At 41.8% G+C, this 21,094-nt stretch overlaps 1 protein-coding gene across 1 annotated transcript; it reads right to left on the bottom strand.

The window, feature by feature from the left end:
• Positions 1-10,856: 10,856 nt before the first annotated feature.
• On the bottom strand, positions 10,857-18,798 carry DDX20 (DEAD-box helicase 20). Its single transcript, XM_039538730.1, has 11 exons — positions 18,557-18,798; positions 18,048-18,142; positions 17,049-17,217; positions 16,609-16,723; positions 16,343-16,485; positions 15,736-15,874; positions 15,156-15,214; positions 14,238-14,320; positions 13,299-13,404; positions 13,109-13,210; positions 10,857-12,228 (listed from the first exon to the last, which is right to left on the bottom strand). The coding sequence occupies exons 1-11, from the start codon at positions 18,744-18,746 to the stop codon at positions 11,075-11,077; spliced, it is 2,355 nt and encodes a 784-aa protein (XP_039394664.1). The 5' UTR covers positions 18,747-18,798; the 3' UTR covers positions 10,857-11,074.
• Between the last annotated feature and the right edge of the window lie 2,296 nt (positions 18,799-21,094).

The following is a 21,094-nucleotide window of genomic DNA, read 5'->3' as shown; positions in this document are numbered from 1 at the left end:
CAGTGCAACTGCAAACAGTGTGTTTGTCTGCTAATTATTGTCTGTGAAAACATATTTGTGGAAAAAAAAAAAAAAAAGACAGGCTTTAGTAGTGTTAGTCCCACATGGATTTCTGCTTTCTCTTTTTGTTATCACTTACTTGTTCAGAGTGTGGCTAGACTACCAGTTCTGTATTTTTAAAAGGAAAAAAAAAATGTAGGAAAACTTTTTTAAAACCTGTACGCACACATGGCAAAGAATGTGAAAGCACCAAACTCAACTGCACCAGATCATCAGAAATAGGATAAAATGTAACCTGTCATCTATGCCCATGCTTTTTTATTTTTATATATATGCTAATATTGGACATGCAACCCATTGTAAATCGTAGCCAAGTAGTGTCTGGATCTATACTTAATACAATTAAACCTGGAGCCAACCATTCAGCATGGACTGAGAGGGTGTTTGGCTTTTTAACACAGTCCTGTGGCTCCTATTGGCTTACTGATGGCATCTGGGTTGCACTGATGTGCAAGTTTAGCAACTTTTGTCCTCCCCTCCCAGCACAGGGGCCACAGTATGCAGGGGGAGGGATACTGGGGTTTGGAATACATGGGATATGTTGTGGAACAGACAGCCCTTTACTTTGCAATTCTGTTCTTCATCTGGGAAAAGTCACACACTTTTAGTCAACCAAAAACTGTAACTCTGTGTGGTACTGCCGAGCTTAATACTTCTGACTAGTTCTACGGGGAATACTGACTGTTCTCCCTGAGATCTTTCTAGTAACAATATGGTCTTGAATACAAGGACCTGACACGGTTTCCTTTATATATGACCGTTCTCCACTTGGAAAAATAAGTGAGAAATAATTGCTTGTGCTCCTGCTACACATTCCTCAGACCACCTTTCATTATGGCTGCAAATCGTTAGCGACATCTACCAATCCAACATAGTACATGCCATCCACAGACAGCATAACATAGTATTAATTAGCACATCCAAATGCCTCAATCAGGCCGAGAGCCATGTTGTGCGAGGTGCTGAACACACGCCTACATGGCCCCAAACAGCTTACAGTCCAATAGATAGCTAGGAGTCATTTCACACTTCCCTTCTCTCAACAGTAAATAGTAACTGTACTAACACAGCACTATCTGCCACACCACTGGAAGCATAACCCTGGGTGATACAAACGGATGGGTTTTTTTTTGCCTCTCTCAAAATACATACTGATGTTATATGACTTTAACTTATGCACTATCAATCCACCTTGTCAACATTCCTACCTTATTACTTGGTATCATGTGGACTCAGATAGTTGTTGTGATAACCCAGTAACCTACATAGAAACTTATCCCATTCGAGGAATGATAAAGCTACAGCTAAACATTCAGTAATGTCAAACTAATGCCCCTTTTCTCCAGCTCTGGATAGTATATTCTCCAGCACTAGGTCCAGTCCGTTTTAAATCACTTTGGTGCAGTGGTTTCTTTGCTACTTTCCTTGGGAGGTTATTCTGTAATTTAAAAGATTTTACCATTAGCAATTTTTCTTGGTGCTTAATTTAATCGTTCCTTTGCTTCATTTAGTCCAGTGGTCCCCAACCTTTTCGTCTGGCAGGCGCTAGACGAAGGACCACTGCGGCGGTGGAGCACCCTCCAAAATGCTGTCGAATTTCGGTGGCGACGCCTCTCGATGACGCTGCTTGCCGTCAACAAGCGATGTCATCGAGAGGTGTCCCCGCCAAAATTTGGGAGCGACGCCTCTTGATGATGTCACTTATCGACGGCAAGCGGCGTCATCGAGAGGTGTCCCCGCCGAAATTCGGGGGGGCGACGCCTCTCGATTACATCACTTGTTGGCGACAAGCGTCGTCATCAAGAGGCGTCCCCGCCGAAATGCCGCTGAAATTCGGCGGGTGCTCTCCTGGGGTCCAGGACGCGGGCGCATTAAGATGCCCCCGCGGGCACCGTGTTGGGGACCACTGATTTAGTCTATTACGCCTCATCATACACCCCTTGCCCTATCGAACATCTTCAGGCCTAAACAAAGCCTGATTCTCCATTGCCTTGCACCTTATGCCCTCATTTAGATCTGTGCAAAGTAAGGCTAAAATGCTACCATGCTGGCTGGGAATGTATTACTCCCACTGTGCACTCAATTTGCATGGATTTAAATGGACCAGCTAGAGGGTGACAAAGAGCCAGGTGCTTGCCGTGTATTCTCAGCTCTGCCCTTCTCTTCCCTGACTTACTGTGGAGTCTTAAACAAGTCTCTTCATCGCTATGTGCCTCAGTTTCCCCATCTATTAAATGGAAATGACGACACCCACCTATGGAAAGCACTTTGTGTACAGTGAATTATTATTAATCAAGGTATTTCCTGGACATTCACAATTTTTGTCAGGGACATAAAGAAACAAACAGGCAAAACAGTGATTGCGGTTCCTCTCTTTAGCTATTTGGGCTCAGGTTGCCAGGGTAGCCCTGCCCTTTGCTATGTTCTGTATAGGAGAAGTTATTTTTCTGCTTAATCAAAAGCATGTAGCAGAACATTACTTTAGCAAGTGCTGCCACATGTAATCACTAGCTTGGCAAAGATCCTTGTGAAGAGAAGGGGGCGGTCAAAAAGGGTTGATTTCAATAGTTTAAGACAAAAATAACATTTATAATGGAGGCATTAGCCCATTTTAATGCTCATCTGAACAGGATTGGGGCAGATCTGCCCACCTGTAAATAACTGTGTACAGAACTCCCTGGGTTACACAGTGCAACAATAGCCTTGTAGTGAATGCACTTTGCAGTCACTGAAATAGCACGGATTGGAATGAATCCCCATGATATGTATTATGTCCTACTGTACATATAGCATCCTTCAAATGCTGTACTGATAAACACAGAGCTGCAGAAATGGCTCTGTCTCTGTGCATTTGTTTTGATAAGCACAGGAATTGCTTGGCAGTCAATGCACTTCCAGGGTAATGAGAGGGAACTGACTTGATTAGCTTATGTGAATGTACAAAACATTACTGGAGATAAGGCCAAACCACGCTCCACATTTTGAGCACTCTCAGACATGGGTTAGTTTAGATCAGGCCTGGGATCCAAATTCTAGGGCTTGGGCCCCTGTCGCCATTACTCAAGTTGTTCTGTCCTCTAACCATTTCTTTTTCCATCCCCACCGCCATGCATAGAGAAGTTATAGCTACGTAGCCGTCAATTACCTGCACCAACATCCCATTTACCTGAGGCACATGGAATGTGGTTTCTTCAGGAGTGATTCTGCATGACAATACATACAGTAGGAGAGGGAATATAGAACTGTACTGATTACAACAGAGTTTCTATAGTGTAGTGGTTATCACATTTGCCTAACATGCAAAAGGTCCCTGGTTTGAAACCAGGCAGAAATGTGATGGTTTAATTTTCCCAGCTTCTACTGGCCTGTCCCTACTGTTGTAGGAGCAGCAGTGATTTCTATGCTCAGAAGGTCTGTTATACTTCCCCCACTTCCACTTTTGGGGGAGGGATAGCTCAGTGGTTTGAGCATTGGCCTCCTCAACCCAGGGTTGTGAGTTCAATCCTTGAGGAGGCCCCTTAGGGAGCTGGGGCAAAAATTGGTCCTGCTAGTGAAGGCAGGGGGCTGGACTCAACTCAATCCCTTCCAGTTCTAAGAGATTGGTATATCTCCAGTTATTACCTTTATGTTCCTAAAGGACACCTGACAAGTAAATCCAATAAAAAAAAATGCCCAACTGTTTTTCCATAATTTTTTTCCTACTTTTTTCCAGAATTTCTTGTGATTTTTTTTGTTTTCTCCATGAAAAACCAAAATAATTTGATCATTTATATAAGAAAAAAAATCATGTTTCCTTTGGGGGGGGGCAGGTGTATCAACAAATGTCAAAGGAAACAATTCTTTGAAAAAAAAATTTCCTTTGAAAAGCCATTTTTTGTAGAAAAAAGTCTCAACAAATTTTCACCCAGCTTTACTGATGAGTCTATTCTCTTCTCACCTGGCATAGGGTTGCTGCTTATAGCAGAACTGTATACATTCCAGGAGCAAACATACCCATTGCAAATGATTAGTACATTCCTCTGCCCCAAACTTTGAAGTCAACCTACTCTCTTTGAAACCCTTCTCGCCTCTCTGTTTCCCTAAGAACCTTCAAGTCACTCAAAGAAACTGCCACAAAACCTAAACCACTGTACATAGAAATTAAAGATGGAAGAGATGCTTTAGTCCAGCCCTTGCCAACACACAATTCTTCCCTATAAAATATTTCCTAATGCTTTTTCTAGACTAGATATAAATCTCCCCGGGGACAGGGCTCCCACTGCTTCACTTAAGAAATTATTTCAGCCTAATAGATCTCAATGTCAGGGAGTTTTCTCCTGATACAAAGCCATCATTTTCCCTCCCTTATTTTTCATTCCATTACTCCTGATTATTTCCCTTTTCACTTGCTAAATAGTCCCTCCTCCCTCCTTGAATGTTAGCTGTGCACAAACATCTGAAGAATATAAAGCCTTGTCTTTGACCAGCAAATTCTAATGCAGGAGGCTGCTTTTGGGTGACAAAGGATTCATGTTTTAAACATCAATTGGAAAAAAAAATCATAAAATAAATAAGTTTGCAATTCTAAATTCTTAACAGAAGCAGCTTACCCGCTGAAAAACTTCATTTCTTTTTTCAACACTGGGAAATCACGGTATTTTTTATGGTGTTCAGAGCTGCCAAACCTAATTTTAAAGTTGCAGGTTTTCCCTGAAATAGCTGATGCCACCATAACATTGAGCCAGCGCTCACTGCTCTGATTTACATAACTGGAGTGTGGGGGCGGTGGGTTCTACCAAGAGCTCAGATATTGTCGGCTCAGTAGAGGAGGAGGTGCTTTTTCAAGTATTTTAGATGTAAATCCATTTGTAATCATGTTGTCTGTTATACATGTTCTAATGCTGATTGGGGATCTTAAAAAATCATGTTTAACTGATGGTTTGCAGTGTTCCCTGTAAGAAAGAGACTAAAACGGGGTCAGTGTTGGATTAAGGTGGAGTTAAAAACCAGCATGCAGTGGCTCAAGAGCAACAGTAGTTTTGAATAAAAAAAGCCTTATCTGCTACGTTTAAAGCTTGGTTGAATAATAATATTTGCAACTATTTTTTCCCCACATCAATTGTATTTGTGGATAATTAGTCATTCTTCCACACTGGAAAGCTCTGTAGCTGATTAAATATTTTTAATTATTTGGCAAATTTATTGATTGTTTTCTCTGACATTTTGGTCAACTGCACAACGGTGTGACTTCATAACTGAGGATACAGGCCTAACAATTAATGATGCCATAATGGTTAAACTTCTTTCCTCATTAGGATTTCCTTCTAGATCCTTAAGATTAATAATGAGATGCAATGTGGTTTAATGATTAAAACTGGGGACTTAGGATCAGGATGCCTGGATTCTATTCCTGACTCTTTCTGAATCAGCGTGTGACTTCAGTCAAGTCACTTTTCTGCTCTATGCCTCAGTTTACCCATCTGTTAAATAGGGATGATACTACTTTCCTGTCTCACAGCAGTGTTGTGAAGTTTAATAAATGTTTACAAAGTGCTTTATAGATCCTCCAATGACAGGGACTAGAGGCAGGGAAAGATTATATTTGGGATACAAGACTGTGCCAGAAAGATTTCAGGTTATCAGTCAACCACACCACACAAAGATGTTTGTGAAAAATTCCTGCTATAGTCTTGTTTTCAGTCAATAGTCTTATTTTTGTATGTATGTGTTATGTGTTTCTTCTTAAGTTTTGAACTGGCACTAGTCATAGCAGGTCATATAGCTGTTTGGGTGAGAGGTTAATAACCATACAATGCTCTTCTCAGTTCTCTGTTGCAACCATAACTGGAGTTCCAGCTGGTATCTTGGACCAATGAAATATTTTACAAAACAAGTGTGATGGTATATTTTTGATAATCAGTGAGACATTCCAATGCAATTATGTTTTCTTTAGAGGTTTTATGTTAGGAGAAATGCTCGCCCTCATTTTCTTCTATTTTCGTACTATAAATGGGCTTTGCTTACAAACATCACAAATGACAGACAAAATGTACTGTACAAAACGGCAGGTAGATTCATTTGAGAGCACCCTTCTCTAAAGAACTCTAAGTTTCTGTTGTCTTCTTTTTGAATTGTAGTGCATATGTTGAAACTTGTATATCATTTACAGTATTGAGTCTTGTGCCACTGCTGTACCTGATGTATCCAATCTGGATTAAACAGAGTATATGCCACAAATGCTAAGATCATGCTGTAGATTTCTTTTAGAACAAGTTTTTTTTTTTTTTTTTTTAAGGCATGCTGTCTTTTTTTTTTTTTAAACATTACTACCGCTAAGGTATTTATGATACATAAAAATGTCAGTTTAAACATAGTTCCCTTTATTCTATTACCAGAGTTCATCCATCCAGAAAGTTTGTTTTAATGAGAATAGCTTTTTGAAATGAATTTTATTTTTATAAAAATCTGAAAGTCTTAAGGTGCTTTTCCCTAGCCCAGCTTGCATTCTTTTTCTTTCAAGGGGTAGTGTTCCTTGCAGACCAACCTCAGCTCTGTACTTTACTACAAATGGATGGCAATGGATCTAGTATAGGGAACAAGATGCTTTGGAGATCTTCCCTTACATGCTTTTATTTTTTTTGGGAGAGCCAAGGCAGAATTTCCTTTAACTTCATGAAAAGAAATCAAACCTGTCAGCACACCCTCTGCCCCGCCTTCTGTAGTTACTTCCCTATCTAACGCTATTGTAAATATAGTTGGAATGTTGCAAGCACTTTGCAATAGAACCTCAGAGTTACAAACTGACCACTCAATCACACACCTCATTTGGAACTGGAAGTGTGCAATCCAGCAACAGCAGAGACCAAAGAAAGTGAATATAGCACAGAACCGTGTTAAACGTAAACGAATAAAAATAAAGGGAAAGTTTAAAAAAAGCTTTGACAAAGTAAGGAAACTGTTTCTGTGCTTGTTTCATTTAAATTAAGATGGTTAAAAGCAGCATTTTTCTTCTGCATAGTAAAATTTCAAAGCTGTATTAAGTCAATGTTCAGTTGTAAACCTTTGAAAAGAACCACCATAATGTTTTGTTCAGTTACAAACAATCTCCATTCCCGAGGGGTTCGTAACTTCTGAGGTTCTACTGTAGTTCTTGGAGACAAAGCCCAGACAAGCTTCCCTTTTCTCTCATGCTAGGCTACTGCTCAATCACACAACTCTTCAAGAAACTCCTCTCCCTTATTTAGGGCCTGACCCTGTATTGGGGTCAAGCAGTAGAAACGGGCCCAGACACTTAGCCCTTAAAAAAAAAAAATCCCTCACATACAGTGTGTCCCCTCTACCTTGCCACTCTTCAGTTCAGAGGAATACAGCTTCACAACAGTGCAATTCCCATGGTCTTCCCACCCTGATCAGAGCTGCGAGACTTTGAATAGTAGGTAATTTTTAAAAAGGCAACCTATATTTTCAGTTTATGGGCAAGGCTTGCTTGCAACTTACTTTCCAAGGTACATTAGCGGTAGTGTCTCCAGTCTCTATGAAAAGGGCAAATTCATTCAAACAAACAATTTAATTGCCTAAGGACTAGGGGGAAATAGCGTATTGTGTGCACAAAATTTCTCAATCTTCCTTTCTAAGCAAAAGCTTCAAGTACTGGTTCCAATGGAGAAATTTATTTCACCATATGTCAGATGCATTGTCTGCCCTCTTCCCTCACACACACACACAAAACCCCACCACCACAAAAAAACAACAACAAAACAGAAACAAAGCAAAACAACAACAAAATCAAACCACCAGAAGCACAAACTGCTGCTTGTGCCCTTCTGATGTTGAAACTGGAGCAGAGTGTGGAAAAGCAGATAGGGCTACAGGATGCACATAAAAACAAATCCAGCGATTACTGTATTGCTCACCTCAAGAAAATATGTTTGGTGTCAGCTACACAACTGCAGGAAGGGTTCAGAGGAAAAAAATATATACTGATTACAGGATGGCTCCTCTACTGGAGAAAAATCTGGTTAAAGTGCATTTATACATATCCTGAAAATAGATCCTGTCCTAATAGCATTGTGAGATTCTCTTGCAACTTCTTCCCACTGATTTAAGAGCTAAAATGACAAGTCAAAGAGAAGACTTTTCCTAACTGCCACTACTGCAAACTCCACACAAACTTTTGAAACTTCAGTGTGCCTTATGCCTCTGAAAGCATTACCCATAATAAAAATTCTGCAGCTGGAAGTTGGACATGACTAGGCAAAACACAAAATACAAGCCAGTTTGCTTTCTCAGCTATGCAGAGGTAATAGTTAAAAAAAAAATGTTTAGCAATAAAGCCAGTAGATATGACTTAAAGACACAAGGGAATAGCTATACTGCTAATGAAGTTGCCTTTTTAAAATCACTTTTATGGTTCAAAAATAATATCATCCTTTTAACATTGACTGCTTTATGAGTAAAGAACACATGAAATGGAGAGACCTGCTGACACAGCCTTTGCAAGGAAACAGTAATGCAGATAGCCCAAGATGCAGCCCAATTCTGCATCCTCCTTTCCAGCTCATTACAACTAGAACAACAGAATTTATTGTTTTTAGAAACAAACATCACATCAAGGTCTTTTCAACGAATAGGAAAAACACTCAGAATTGCATTATTGCTATAGTGTTCATTTATCCTACAGAGGAAAAAATACCTATAGAGCTCAACTACCTTTTCTAAATTTTAACTAGTGTCATTCAATCAAAAGTTATATTGCACATACCAATGATTCTCTGAAATATAAAGAGACATATTAAGGATGAAGAGTTCTCCTTGTGCATTGCTTTAGAAATGGCAGTTCTGATTCTGCAAGCTCCACACCTGCAGGATTCCCACGCTCTACATAAATTCAAACAATGGGCTCAACCTGAATGTAAGAGGAAAAACAATCACAGCTGATTTTACATCTTAGCCATCAGTACAAAATCTCACCCCCAAAACTTCTGAGTTAACAGTAAAAACCCATGTCAAAATGTCTCTCTCCTTAAAACAGTCTAATTAAAAGCTGCTAATTAGACAACCCCTCCGTAAACATCGAGCAACAGTTATGGTTAAAAATTAAGCTTGTTAATTGTCCCACTTGCTGTGAATCCCAACACCCACTAGGTGCCACTGTTTTTCCTTCTCACGAAAAACAAACAAAAAACAAAAGTGAAAGCAGAGAGCCTTAATTTACCAGCAGACGGGAAAGTGCTACTTTCATGTGCTGTACTATCAATTTTGTATGTTTACCACAGATGGAAAAGGAAATGAAGTTTGTACTACAAAACTCAACTATTTGCAACTTGACAAGTAGCAAATAGCCAAAGCTGAGATAAGAGCATTCACTTACTAAAATCTGGCATGCTCATGAGTAGAGGTTTGTAAAAGTGCTATATAGAAATATCCACGTCAACAGGCCTGCCTCTACACATCACTTTGTCCAGAGATCGCCTATGTCTTATGTTTAAAGAGCTTCACTGCACCATGAAAGACCTCTCTGAAGCCTTTCAAGGAGCTTTGGATTGTTTAAGTAGTAAGGGGTGGAATTTTGCTACAGAGCAAGGGTTTGAAGATTGGCCTTTGCACAAGTATTTTGTGATTGCTTAACATTAACATGGGGTATGCAGTAACTTGGGAATGTGCCCATATAACACATTTCAACATTATTATTGCACCAAAGGTACAGCCACACACAACACAGGACTTGCCTGCTGATGCCTACTGGGTCTTCTACCTACATGTATCAAATATCATCAACACTATTTTTAAAGTAACAATGGATTTATATTAAATTACAGTGGATGACAAATGCACAATTTCTCAAAATGAATTGCAAGGTGGTGACATTGAACACCCTTCCATTTGAAGTCTTCTATCGAAGTTTTGTGCATGTAGAAAGAGCAAGCTTCCCCCCAGAAATGAATTTTAACTCATAGGTAGGAAGCAACCCTCCCACTAAAAGGACTTCTGGCTACGTCCTGGCATCCCCACAAGACTGCCAAGAACAGGATCAACTGTGGATGGTTCAGAAATTAACACCTGTGCACTAGGAACCGGCCTGAGACCCAGATCACTTCACAGAGGACTCAGCACAAGGTTTCAGATAGTAATTTTCAAGCATCCTACTGAGGCTGGATTTGAATTAAGAAGCTAGAGTGGAAATATTCTATATCCATTACCAATATCCTAAACCACCCAATCCCCCATTTTTTCCAGGCTTCAGACAGACACAAAACAACATCAAGACCTAAACAAAGAATCCCAATTAGTTTCAGGGCTAATAGGTAATTTCGTTTCTAATTAAAGTTTTCCCTTAAGCATGGCAAGTCTGATACTGCAGCACCCAGGGGAACAGGCCAATTATGATAGCTGCATTTTTTTTGTATATAATTAAAACCTCCTCTATCACATAGCCTACCCTACCTAGCTGTGGAAGTGTTATTTATACAGCTTTAATTAATTCAATTTAAATTAGCAATACATGTATTAATTGAGATAAGCAGGTTTCAATCTGCCACTATTAAATAGCAGGAGCAGTTTTTGCTCTACTTAAGAAGGCACTACGAAAACTGGGATGATGGCTGCCTATGAATAGTAATTTCTGTAGGTTTTTTAATGACAAAGGCAACCTCGCCCATGGAGTATCACAAAAACAGTGAATAGAACAGAAAATTATGACAGTATACCGTTGCTGAGTTTGCTTTTTTTTTTTAAATGTGGTTTCTTACATCTAAAGTGTCCTTAATCTGATTCTGCATTTTTGTTCACTTAAAAGGTTGAAACTGAATATCCTGATGTATAAGACAAGTCATTTCTATTTATTGACAAATATCTGTTGCAACACCAATTCAATGGAATGCATTTAAAACATTTACCCAGAAAGAATTTACTTACAAAAAAAAGACATTTTTACTTCAGTCTAAAAACAGTCTGTTTATTTTTTAAGTCAATTTCTGAGCTTAGACGATAGCTCTTGGTAAATATCAGTCCTTCTGTAGTGAAGATTGCTCTCCCATCACCAATCACTCTTCAGCAGTTCCTGAAGATAGACAGAGTTGGTGTGATAAGCAGTCATCCAGTTAAAATGCCTATGAAATTTCCTATAGTAAGAGTGAGAAGCATAATAACTCTGCCATGCTCGGTAATAGGACTTCCAGTATTCTTCATAATTCTGAGTCTCATAGGGAAAGCCAGGAGAGCTCTCATCCTGAGTGCTGTACGAACAGTCTTCCTGGGCTCCTCTCTTTGGAGGACTGGGGGATTGCTGGTGAGGGCTTTTCTTACATCGTTTGGAATTTTGTTTCACCACCTTCTTTTTCACCTGACTGTGCTTTTGGATTTGTGGCATCTGTTGGTGCTCCACTGGGCTCAGGGAGCAGCTTACGCTTTGGGAACAGTTTAGAGGAGCTTGATCTATAATGAGCACATCACTTCCTCTCTCTTGAGTATCTGAAGAGGTTTCAAAGTATGACTTGTTTCCCTTACTATGAGAGGAAGCTCTGGAACTGTATGAGTTACTATCACTATCAGTGTCCCCAAATGAGAGACTGTCTGCTACTGAGTGCATAGTCTCTTTCATCTCTTTTTTTTCAAAAGCACCATTTTTAGGGTGCTGGTACTGCTCTCCAGGGCCTGTGTAACTTCTTATGATTTCAACCCTTTTCTCCAACCCTTCTTTAATGAAGTATTCATAGTCTTCAACAAACTCTGCAAAGCTCCATGGAATGGCAGGCTGTGGGTTCTTAAACGATGACAGGCAAGGAATTTTGGGGAGTGTATTTTTTAAGGTTTCCTTGTCCAGATGCTGATCAACATTTTGTTCAGTGGTTTTGCAAGCCGTTGCCATTTGATTTCTCTGCTGTGCGTTCAAGTTTAATGTCTTTGAACTCTTGCTAGTTTCTTCTGCATTTGCATGATTTTGGCAGCCTTTTGGAAGCTGCTTCTGTTTCAAAGCCCTTCTTGGCTTGGACATAGACGAATTTTCACCTGGAACAGCAGGATCACACGGAGGTATCTGAGCACAGCTCTTTATGAGTGTGTGCTGCACTGGCTCCTCTGGTCTTTTATGGGTCAAGATATGAGCATTCACTGAAGCATCTGCATGAGCAATAGCTGTGACTTCTACATCCCACTGTGCAAATTGCTCCATCAATCCAGTGGGTACAGGTTCTGCACAACAACAAAAAAGCAGCCATTCAGTCAAAAGCAGCACAAGATTTCTTTCTTGATCCCCGAGGAAACAGGTATGTTTTGCACGCTATATAACAAAATCCCAAATCATAACAGATTGTAAAGTGATAGTTGCCAAATTTGCTCTTTTTCCATAAATATTACCAGTATTTCTGGTGGAAGTTTTGTTTTTGTTTTTTAAAAAAATACAATAGATGCATTTCTCTAGTAGAACGCCATCATTCTTTTCATAAATTATTCACGGTAAACTATGCCTATTATTCCAAGGGTAACCTTAGAGAAGAGCAATAACTCCGGTTATTAGAAGATATATTTATGGCTAACAATGTCAAACATAATACAATATTACCTCTCTGCTCCAGCATACATCCTAATTAAAAACATCAGTTTTAAGATATATTAAAAATGTTAAGAGGGGCATGGAAAGGAAAATACAAAGCATTGCTAACAGGTAAATTCTGTTGTTGGGGAAAAGTGATGGTGAATCCATTCAGATTTCCCAGTTCCTTTCTCTTCTACTCCACTATTGTACCCATAAAGCCCACAAGACCTCAGCACTCCATTCTGCAGTTCCCATTGCCTTCTCATGAAAATCCCTAAGTGTACAGTAAGTTTTAATTTTGTATAATTGCAGTGATTTAAAATAAAGGTACAGGCCACCTAGTTAAGAGCTATTTATGTACGTTGTCAGTACCAACACTCTGCCTTACAAGACATATATGCAGCTATTAGACTTCGCATAATATCTGTATATTAAACCACAGTTCATCATGACCACCTGTTAATTCAACTGTCACATTAAAACCAAAAAAATAACCAAGAGAATATAATGCAGACATATTCAGGAGACAGACTGTACCTGGTAAAGGAAGGAGCTGAAGATTACATTTCTGTGCAATTTTCATCATCATATTCTCTTCCTCCCCACGGCAACAGTATGTCACAGCTAGGCCTAAGGTTCCTACAATACAGGGAGCGAGGGAAGAATTAGCTAGCCAGTTCCACAGATGCACCACTTGCAGCTGCACAACCCTAAAACAGTATTTTACCAAAGCGTCCAGCTCTACCAATCCGATGCATGTAAGTTTCCCAGTCCAAAGGCACATCAAGGTTGATAACAAGATTCACCTTCTCAGCATCAATTCCACGAGAAGTCTTGAAGAGGGGGGGGGGAAAAACAGAATTAATGGTGACTAGTCATATAAGAGATGCAGTTCATCTATCAGTTCAGGAGGCCCTTCTGTAAATTCTATGTATTTCAACACACTGTATGTGAAAACTATAAATTTCCTGGGTTGCGTAGGTTAGCTAGAAATAAGTGTATAAGCACTCGGCATTAAGATGTGCAACTGGAGGATCATTTTTATTACCATGGAGGAAAAATAAGCAGATGTCTGGGTACCAAGAGAGCACATATGACCCAGCTTAGGAGAAATATACAGGACAGTAATATTTTTAGGTGGTAGAACTTCAAGCACTGAACTGAAGATAGCAGGAAGGAATAACGTTGCCCAGTCTTTTCATGTTTTTAAGTGTAAAGAAAAAAACTGTACCACAGCCAATACTCCTGTGTCACAGACAAAAGAGATATTGCTACTGCTCTCCTTAAAATGTGAAAGAGGTGTTGTGTTGGTATCACACAAAGGAGAAAAGTAACTTCTGTCCCCTCCCGTACCACCATCAAAAGATAAACATTTACTTCTTTGAAATTCATATAGGCTTCCAGAGCCTAACCACAAAAAGGTAATTAAAAAAAATAAGTATTTAAACTTTTTGTTTTTAAAAAGACTTTGAAAACTGGTTTTGTTTTCTGAAGATGAAAACTGGGTGGCAGTTTGTATGCTCCGCAGAGACAGAAAATTGCTATTTTCAGATAAATGTTCTATAAATACTGCTAAATCAGATTGATCTCCAAATCAGCTCTACAATACATGAATTTATATTCTAGAGAACTACTTCTGCTTAACAGAAAAGAAAAAAAAACTCACTAAATCTGTGGAAATCAGGACTCTACAATGGAACTGCTTCAATTTAGCCATAGCATCAAGACGCTGGTTCTGATTCATACTTCCTGAAGAAACAAAAATGAATATTTAGAAACTGAAAGAGTATTTAGGTTAGTTAGCCTTGTGCTGCTCAAACCCAGGGAAAACAGGGCTCAATAAATTCTATTCCTGAAAGCTCGTGAAGTGGCATCCATCCTTCAGGCACTAATTCTAAGGCATGTTGTATCTACACCAGGAAATGGGGGTGACTGGAAAGTAGACAAATTTGAAAACATGATTAACAAAGTAGGGTATAAAATTACTCTCTGAGAGATTATCCCTTTCTCAAGTATTTTAGTAACTTGAGTAACATGGAATGCAAATAAGTTTGACTTACTAACTACCATAAAGATGCAAATATTCTTACCGCAAAGGGAGTCTACAGGAAAGGGGATTAGTGTTAATTACAAAATAAACAAAAAAGGATGGTTTGTTATAATTGGGCTGAGCTTTGTTTTATTGGCTTCTAATTGAGAGATATTCTTAATAAGTGACCAAATGCATCAAATTACTCCACACTTCTGAACATGTCAAACACAAGAGGACTTTCCTTTCCAAATACATCAATCCATTACAGTACTCCAAAGCATAAATGGGATTCCCTAGTACAGACTAGAAAACAAAGTGAAGTAATTGAACCATCTAACCAATAGGAAAAAAATTAAAGTTAAGCAAATATTTAAGAGTCTCAGTGCAAGATATATGAACGGTCAAACATTACCTGTAAATTATTCATATAAAATGCCCCCAAGTCCCCGCTTATGTCCTGAATACTCCAATGGCTACATTTCTACTGTGATTTTAGGTCAGTTTCGTACAGAATTCCAATTAACAGAAGCAGTAAGTTCCAAATGCACTTGCCTGAAATGCACTCAGCAGGAAAACCTTTGGATGTCAGTACTTCAGCCAGGTGTTGAGCCCTAATACAACATATACATAAAGGCTGTAAATAAAATTACATGCTTCCAGAGTTTCTTCAAGATGACAGACTGAAAATGACTTAACAGCCTAAGCATTAGATCTGAACTTTCAACTCTTTTACAGCCAAAGATTAAAATTCCAGCAGTTGTCTCAGCCATTCATCTTGTTAAGTTAGATACAGTGACACTTTGTAATTTTGCAACTGGTGGAACTTTCAGCTTAGACTTCAAAAATCAAGTGTACACAGACATTAGTTCCCACAGCACTCAGGTGAATGCAGAAATTGCCCTGATGTCAAAATTGCCCCCTACCCCTACACTCGCTTGGTACTATGTACCACCCGTTCAAGCTGCAGCCCTGCATTCCAGAAACAGTAGTATTTTGGAGTTGAAATTTGCATGCAGGTTGTGTAGTAATTTGGGCTCTTTATGAAAGGTGCTATAAAAATGGAATATATTATGCCCACTGTTCACAGACATCTGAAAACATCATATTGTTAGTTTAAAGAAGTTCTTGTTACCTGCTATGCAGATTTGAGAAGACCAAGGCCTGATTAAATGGAATCTTGCTGAAGAGCTCCTGCAAGTGCTGCGCCTTCTCCTCAAAAGTCTTATGAGGAAGTGAATGAGAATTCACAATTTTGTAATATTGCTTCAGCCCTGTGCAAGAAATCAAAGCATGGTAAGGTTAACAGTACCAAAAATTCACATAAAACTAGCAATGAATTCGTATTTAAAAGTTGATTCAAATATGTAGTTGTAGCTAGAATAAGCACATTAAAGAACTGGGAAACACTAGTTAACCAATATCACCACATGCTGAATTGGAATCTGGAAGGCTTTTTTTTTTTTTTTAAATGTTTGGAATCTTTTCTTGAAACTATGGAAAAAAGTTAACCCGCAACAAAGAGAAAAATAACCACTCTTCCATCATAGATACTTTGGCTAAGAAAAGTTTGGGTATAAGCACTCTTTTGAACAAATCATGTGATCTATAAATAAGTGATAAACCAAGTATTTTGAAACGTTTTTTGTTTTTATTAATTATACTCGTAGCTGAATGTTAAATACATTCAGATTTTATTTGCCTAAAAACATTAAAGTTATGGATGTGCAACTTATACATACCAATGAGACTTGGGTCAGTGGGGTTCAACCTCACAAAGGTAGGGTCTCTCATGTACCTGGTCAAAGCATTAGCCAATGATTCAGGGTAGGTAGCAGAAACAGCCAGCATCTGTTTGTTGGCTGGCAAAGAAGAATAAATCCAGCTAAGAGAAAGTAAGATATTGAAAGTGAATATATCCCCACATAAAGCATGTTTTAGAGCTGAAAGAGTCTGCATGTTAAAACTACTGCTAGGCTTATGAGAGAAACACTAGTATTTTTCTTACTTGACTTGTTCCTGGAAGCTGCCTTCTTCCAGAAGCTTGTCAGCTTCATCAAGAATGAAAAGGCGGATACTGGCTGTATTCAGACAGTCCAATTCTATGAGTTGCTTTATTCGACCTACATGATAAGAGAGAAGTGAGACACTTTAGCTCCAAAAATATTGAAGAAAAGAATCTGGTTGAGACAAGACAAGACACTATCTGTTGCAAATCAAAGACTCATTACCTAACCCACTTATTAAATAAATCTTTTTAAAAAAGCATATTTAGACTAATCACTCACTAAAAATACTTCTCTGGTCTAATTTTCTTTTGCTTCAGGCTTTGAAACTGTCATGTGACTATGGGACAAGAATTCAAGAGTGCATTTATGTACCAAATATTGTTCTGTTGAAATGTGTGTCACTGAATTATGACTAAAGTACAGTGAAGTGTGCTCTTACCTGGAGAGCCTACAGCTATGTGACACTTTTTTAGTCTCATTTTGTCTTGGTTCAAAGGAGTCCCTCCGATGAAGACATGACATTCCAAGCCCTCCATTTTGATTCCAATAGTTGTGATAACAGCATGAATCTGCACTGCAATTTCTCTTGTAGGGGCTAAGACCAGGATCTGAAAAAATAAAGAACTCAGCTTTGAAGGGACAGTAATGGCTCAGTGGATTAGATGCAGTCTTTCACCTCTACACCACTGCTTTAACTACAGCTTAGGTAGCCAGTGACAAAGTTTTTACCATCAGCTGTTTTATGACTTGTGTAACACTCGTTGGAAGTGAAGTCAAGTTCTTACTGGACAGGGCCTCCCACCCCCCCCCCCTCAAATCAATAAGTTGAGACTGAATTCCTTCGGTCCCCATAAAAGCTCCCCCAGCAGAGTAGACTTGAGGCATATTCATAGGACAGTATAGGTGGAAGTCTACTATCACAGTCCATGATATATTTGTCTTAAGAAAATATTTCTATAACTGAGATTGCTGAGCCAACAAGATTTTTTGTGTGCTTGTAAAGCCTAAATAACTCAGATTGCTGAGCCAACAAGATTTTTTGTGTGCTTGTAAAGCCTAAAAATGACCAACAAGGGAGGTGTGGGTGTTGCCCTTATGCCCCCGCCTCCCCATATTTACTTTATTATAACCTATCAAGCAATCTACTACTAACACAGATTCCAAAATAAGTCAACAGCTCTGCAGCACTGCATTCTTATTAGGAGCTTCTGGCATCAAGGCACTGAGATTTAACAGTAAAATACATGATGCACTTCATTCAAATGTAGACAGTGACACAGCCCCCAGATTAAATTGATCAATATCCTGTCCTGCATATGGATCTTAGTGTAAAACTTGGGGTCTGGGTGATGATCGCTTTGGTTATTCAAATACCTTGGACAAGGACCTGGAGATGTCCCCAGGCCACTACAAACCACCACATCTTCAGGGCTCTCACCTGGGTTGCCGGGTTTTCCAGTATGAGGGAATCGAGGGCAATGGTGGAGAACACACAGGTTTTGCCAGTGCCAGATTTTGCCTGCACAATGAGATCTGAAAGGGTTTGAAGGGCCCAAGTCAGGCAGCAGCCGGAACAGGTGATGCTCTGTTATTAGGGGCTTTGCAGACTCCCTGCACACAGACAGGGGCCGAGTCTCTACCAGTCTCTCCTTCCCTTGAGAAGCAAACCCGACCCGCCCGGGAGAGGGGGCCAGCTCCCAAACCCGACCCGCCGGGAGGGCCCAGCTCCCAAACCCGACCCGCCCGGGAGGGGGGGGGCGCCCCAGCTCCCAAACCCGACCCGCCCGGGAGGGGGGGGGCGCCCCAGCTCCCAAACCCGACCCGCCCGGGAGGGGGGGGGCGCCCCAGCTCCCAAACCCGCCCGGGGCGGGGCAGCTCCCGACCCAGACCCCGGCCCCACCCAGCGCCCTCCAGCCCCCGCCCGCCGGCAGCCCCGCGCCCGCTCACCCAGGCCGCAGCGCCCCAGCGGAATGGCTTTCAGCTGCACCGGGGAAGGCCTCAGGAACCCGGCGGCCTCCAGCCCCGCCAGCACCGGGGCCGACAGCAGCAGCGACCCGAAGTCCGCCGGGCCTCCAGGGATCAGCACGTCCCGCGTGCGGAGCCGGGGCTCGGCCGGAGCCGCAGCAGGAGCCGCCATCGTGGGAAGCGGGCGAGATTGGGAACTCTCGCGAGAAGCCGCAAAGGCCCGCGAAGCCTCCTGGGGGAAAACTTTATCAGCAGCCTTGTCGCGCGGACACGGCCACGGGCGGAAGGAACCATTGTGTGTTCGGCGGGGGGGGGGGGAGGTGGAAGGAACCATTGGGGTGATTTGGTGATAGACTCCTGGGGACTGAAAGGGAGGAGGAGGCAATTGGAGAGTGAGAAGGGGGGGCAGCAGGGGGCTCCTATGAGGGGGCACAAAGGGGAGCAGGAGACTGGGGGGGGAACATAGGAGCGCTGAGAGGTGGGGGTATCCCCCACTCGTCCCCCTATCCCACAGGGCATCCCCCACTTGCCCTGCCAGTTGCCTCCCTTCATGAGCACTGCACTGCCCCAGTTCTGGGCACCACACTGAGCATGGGGTATAGCACATGCATCAGCATTAATACACCCGCAAGATCCTGAGCAGGATTAATGGATATGCCCATCTGCTTGGGCACTGGTGTCTCCCTTGTACAGGAGGACACTTGACAGGCGCGTGTTATTTTCTACCACTAACCCTTATGATTTTAATAAATAACATAAAAGTGGGTGTGATAGCTCTGGATAGCTTGAAAGCTTCTCTCTCTCACCAATAGAAGTTGGTCCAATAAAAGATAGGACCTCACCCACCTTGTCCTTCTAATATCCTGGGACCGACATGGCTACAACCACCCCGCATACAGCAATGTTCTTAATTTGTCCTGGGCAGTATCTACATAACATGTAGACAGTTTCTTGTCAGCAGAGGGTGCTGCCACTGCACATATTGTGTTTCCTTTATTGATTTTGACATAAACATGTAGCTTAATAGGCATAGGCGCCGACTTATATGGGGCTCTGGGGCTTTAGCCCCATGAATAAATCCCAGGCAGGGCTCTGCCTCAGAGGGCTCTGGCTCTGGGCTGCCAGCAAACAGCCCAGAGCCCTCTGATCCCAGGTGCGGCTGGGATTTAAAGGCTCTGGGCTCCTGCAGGCAGCCCAGAGGCAGGCAGCCCAGAGCCGCAGGCAGCCCAGGCAGGCAGCCCAGAGTCTGGGATTTAAAGGGCTCTGGGATCGCCAGCAGCCCAGAGCCCTTTGAATCCCAGCCTCTGTCCGCTGATTTCAGACCCCAGCCCCAACTGCCCCCAGAACCTCCACCCCTATCTAAGCCCCACTGGTCCTTGTTCCGGACCTCAGCCCCTATCTAAGCCTCCCTTCTCCTTGTCCCCAACTGCCCTACCTGTCCCCTGATAAACCTCTTAGACTCCCATGCCTATCCAATTGCTGCCTGTCCCCTGACTGCCAACCTCTGCCCCATCCAACTCCCCTGCTCCTTGTCCTGACTGCCCCAACTCCCTACCTCTTCTCCAACCCCAAACTGCTTACTGTGCCACTCAGACCAGCGTATCTGGCTCCATGCAGCTCCAGACAGTTGCTGCCATGCTCCCCATGGAGCCCACAGCCCTCTCCCACCCCAGCACCTGCCTTCCAGATTTGAACACCTCAAAATTCAGGAGTGCTCAAGCTCGGTTTGGGCAGCTTTACTTCATTTCTCCCAAATCAGTTTCTGCAAGGTGCCAACTGAAGGTGTTGGAGAACAGAGAGATCAGGTGGCCTCCTAATGCCTGGAAAAGAGACAAAGGCCGGAGGAGGCAGTGTCAGTGCCTGTGCGGACTTCTGGGAAATGCACGGTGTGGAAGGGGATGCTGTGATGCTTTGGAACATCTCCATACAAAGCCAGTCAGGACTCTGGGGGAGCCTCCTCTCGGAGCATACTGTCTCCAGGGCAAGAAGCTTACACCTTCCTGGGTCTGACAGCATGCCCTTCCACGTCATGCACTTTCCAAAGTGAGTCTGCCCAGGCTGGTCCTGGGGCAACCAGAGGTCGCTGCACCCCAACTCTGCAGTCAGATGTGACTCTCAGCCAGACAGTAAAACAGAAGGTTTATTAGATGACGGGAACACAGTTTAAACAGAGCTTGTTGGTACAGAAAACAGAACCCCTCTGTCAGGTCCATCTTGGAGCCCAGAACCAAGTTCTGGGTCTCTCCCAATTTCCCCAGCCAGCTCCAAACTGACACTCCCTCCTCTGGCCTCTGTGTCTCTTCTGGACAAGGAGGCCACCTGATCTCTTTGTCCCCAACACCTTCAGTTGGCATCTTGCAGGGGAAACTGAGGCACCCACACAGTATTCAGAGAAAATATTAAGAACATTCCCACTTCATCACAACAGATGCAACAAAATATAATACTGTATATTGAAGTAGGCAAGTGCTGCTTCTGACTTTCCACTTTTAATTGACCCTTGTAATCTTGTGGCACTGA

Source organism: Mauremys reevesii, linkage group 4, assembly GCF_016161935.1.
Source record: "Mauremys reevesii isolate NIE-2019 linkage group 4, ASM1616193v1, whole genome shotgun sequence".
NCBI classification, from domain to species: Eukaryota; Metazoa; Chordata; order Testudines; family Geoemydidae; genus Mauremys; species Mauremys reevesii.
Note: the sequence above shows the minus strand (reverse complement) of the source record. Positions and strands in the feature narration are given on the sequence as shown.

What these genes read in the sequence shown, in the direction of transcription:
- DDX20 (XM_039538730.1), bottom strand. Translation starts at nt 18,746, where the DNA reads ATGGCGGCTCCTGCTGCGGCTCCGGCCGAGCCCCGGCTCCGCACGCGG. An exon ending in TGGAAAACCCGGCAACCCAG is followed by an intron (nt 17,218 to 18,047) that starts GTGAGAGCCCTG and finishes TTATTTTTTCAG; the next exon opens with ATCCTGGTCTTAGCCCCTAC. An exon ending in TCAGCTCCTTCCTTTACCAG is followed by an intron (nt 12,229 to 13,108) that starts GTACAGTCTGTC and finishes GTTGTTGTGCAG; the next exon opens with AACCTGTACCCACTGGATTG.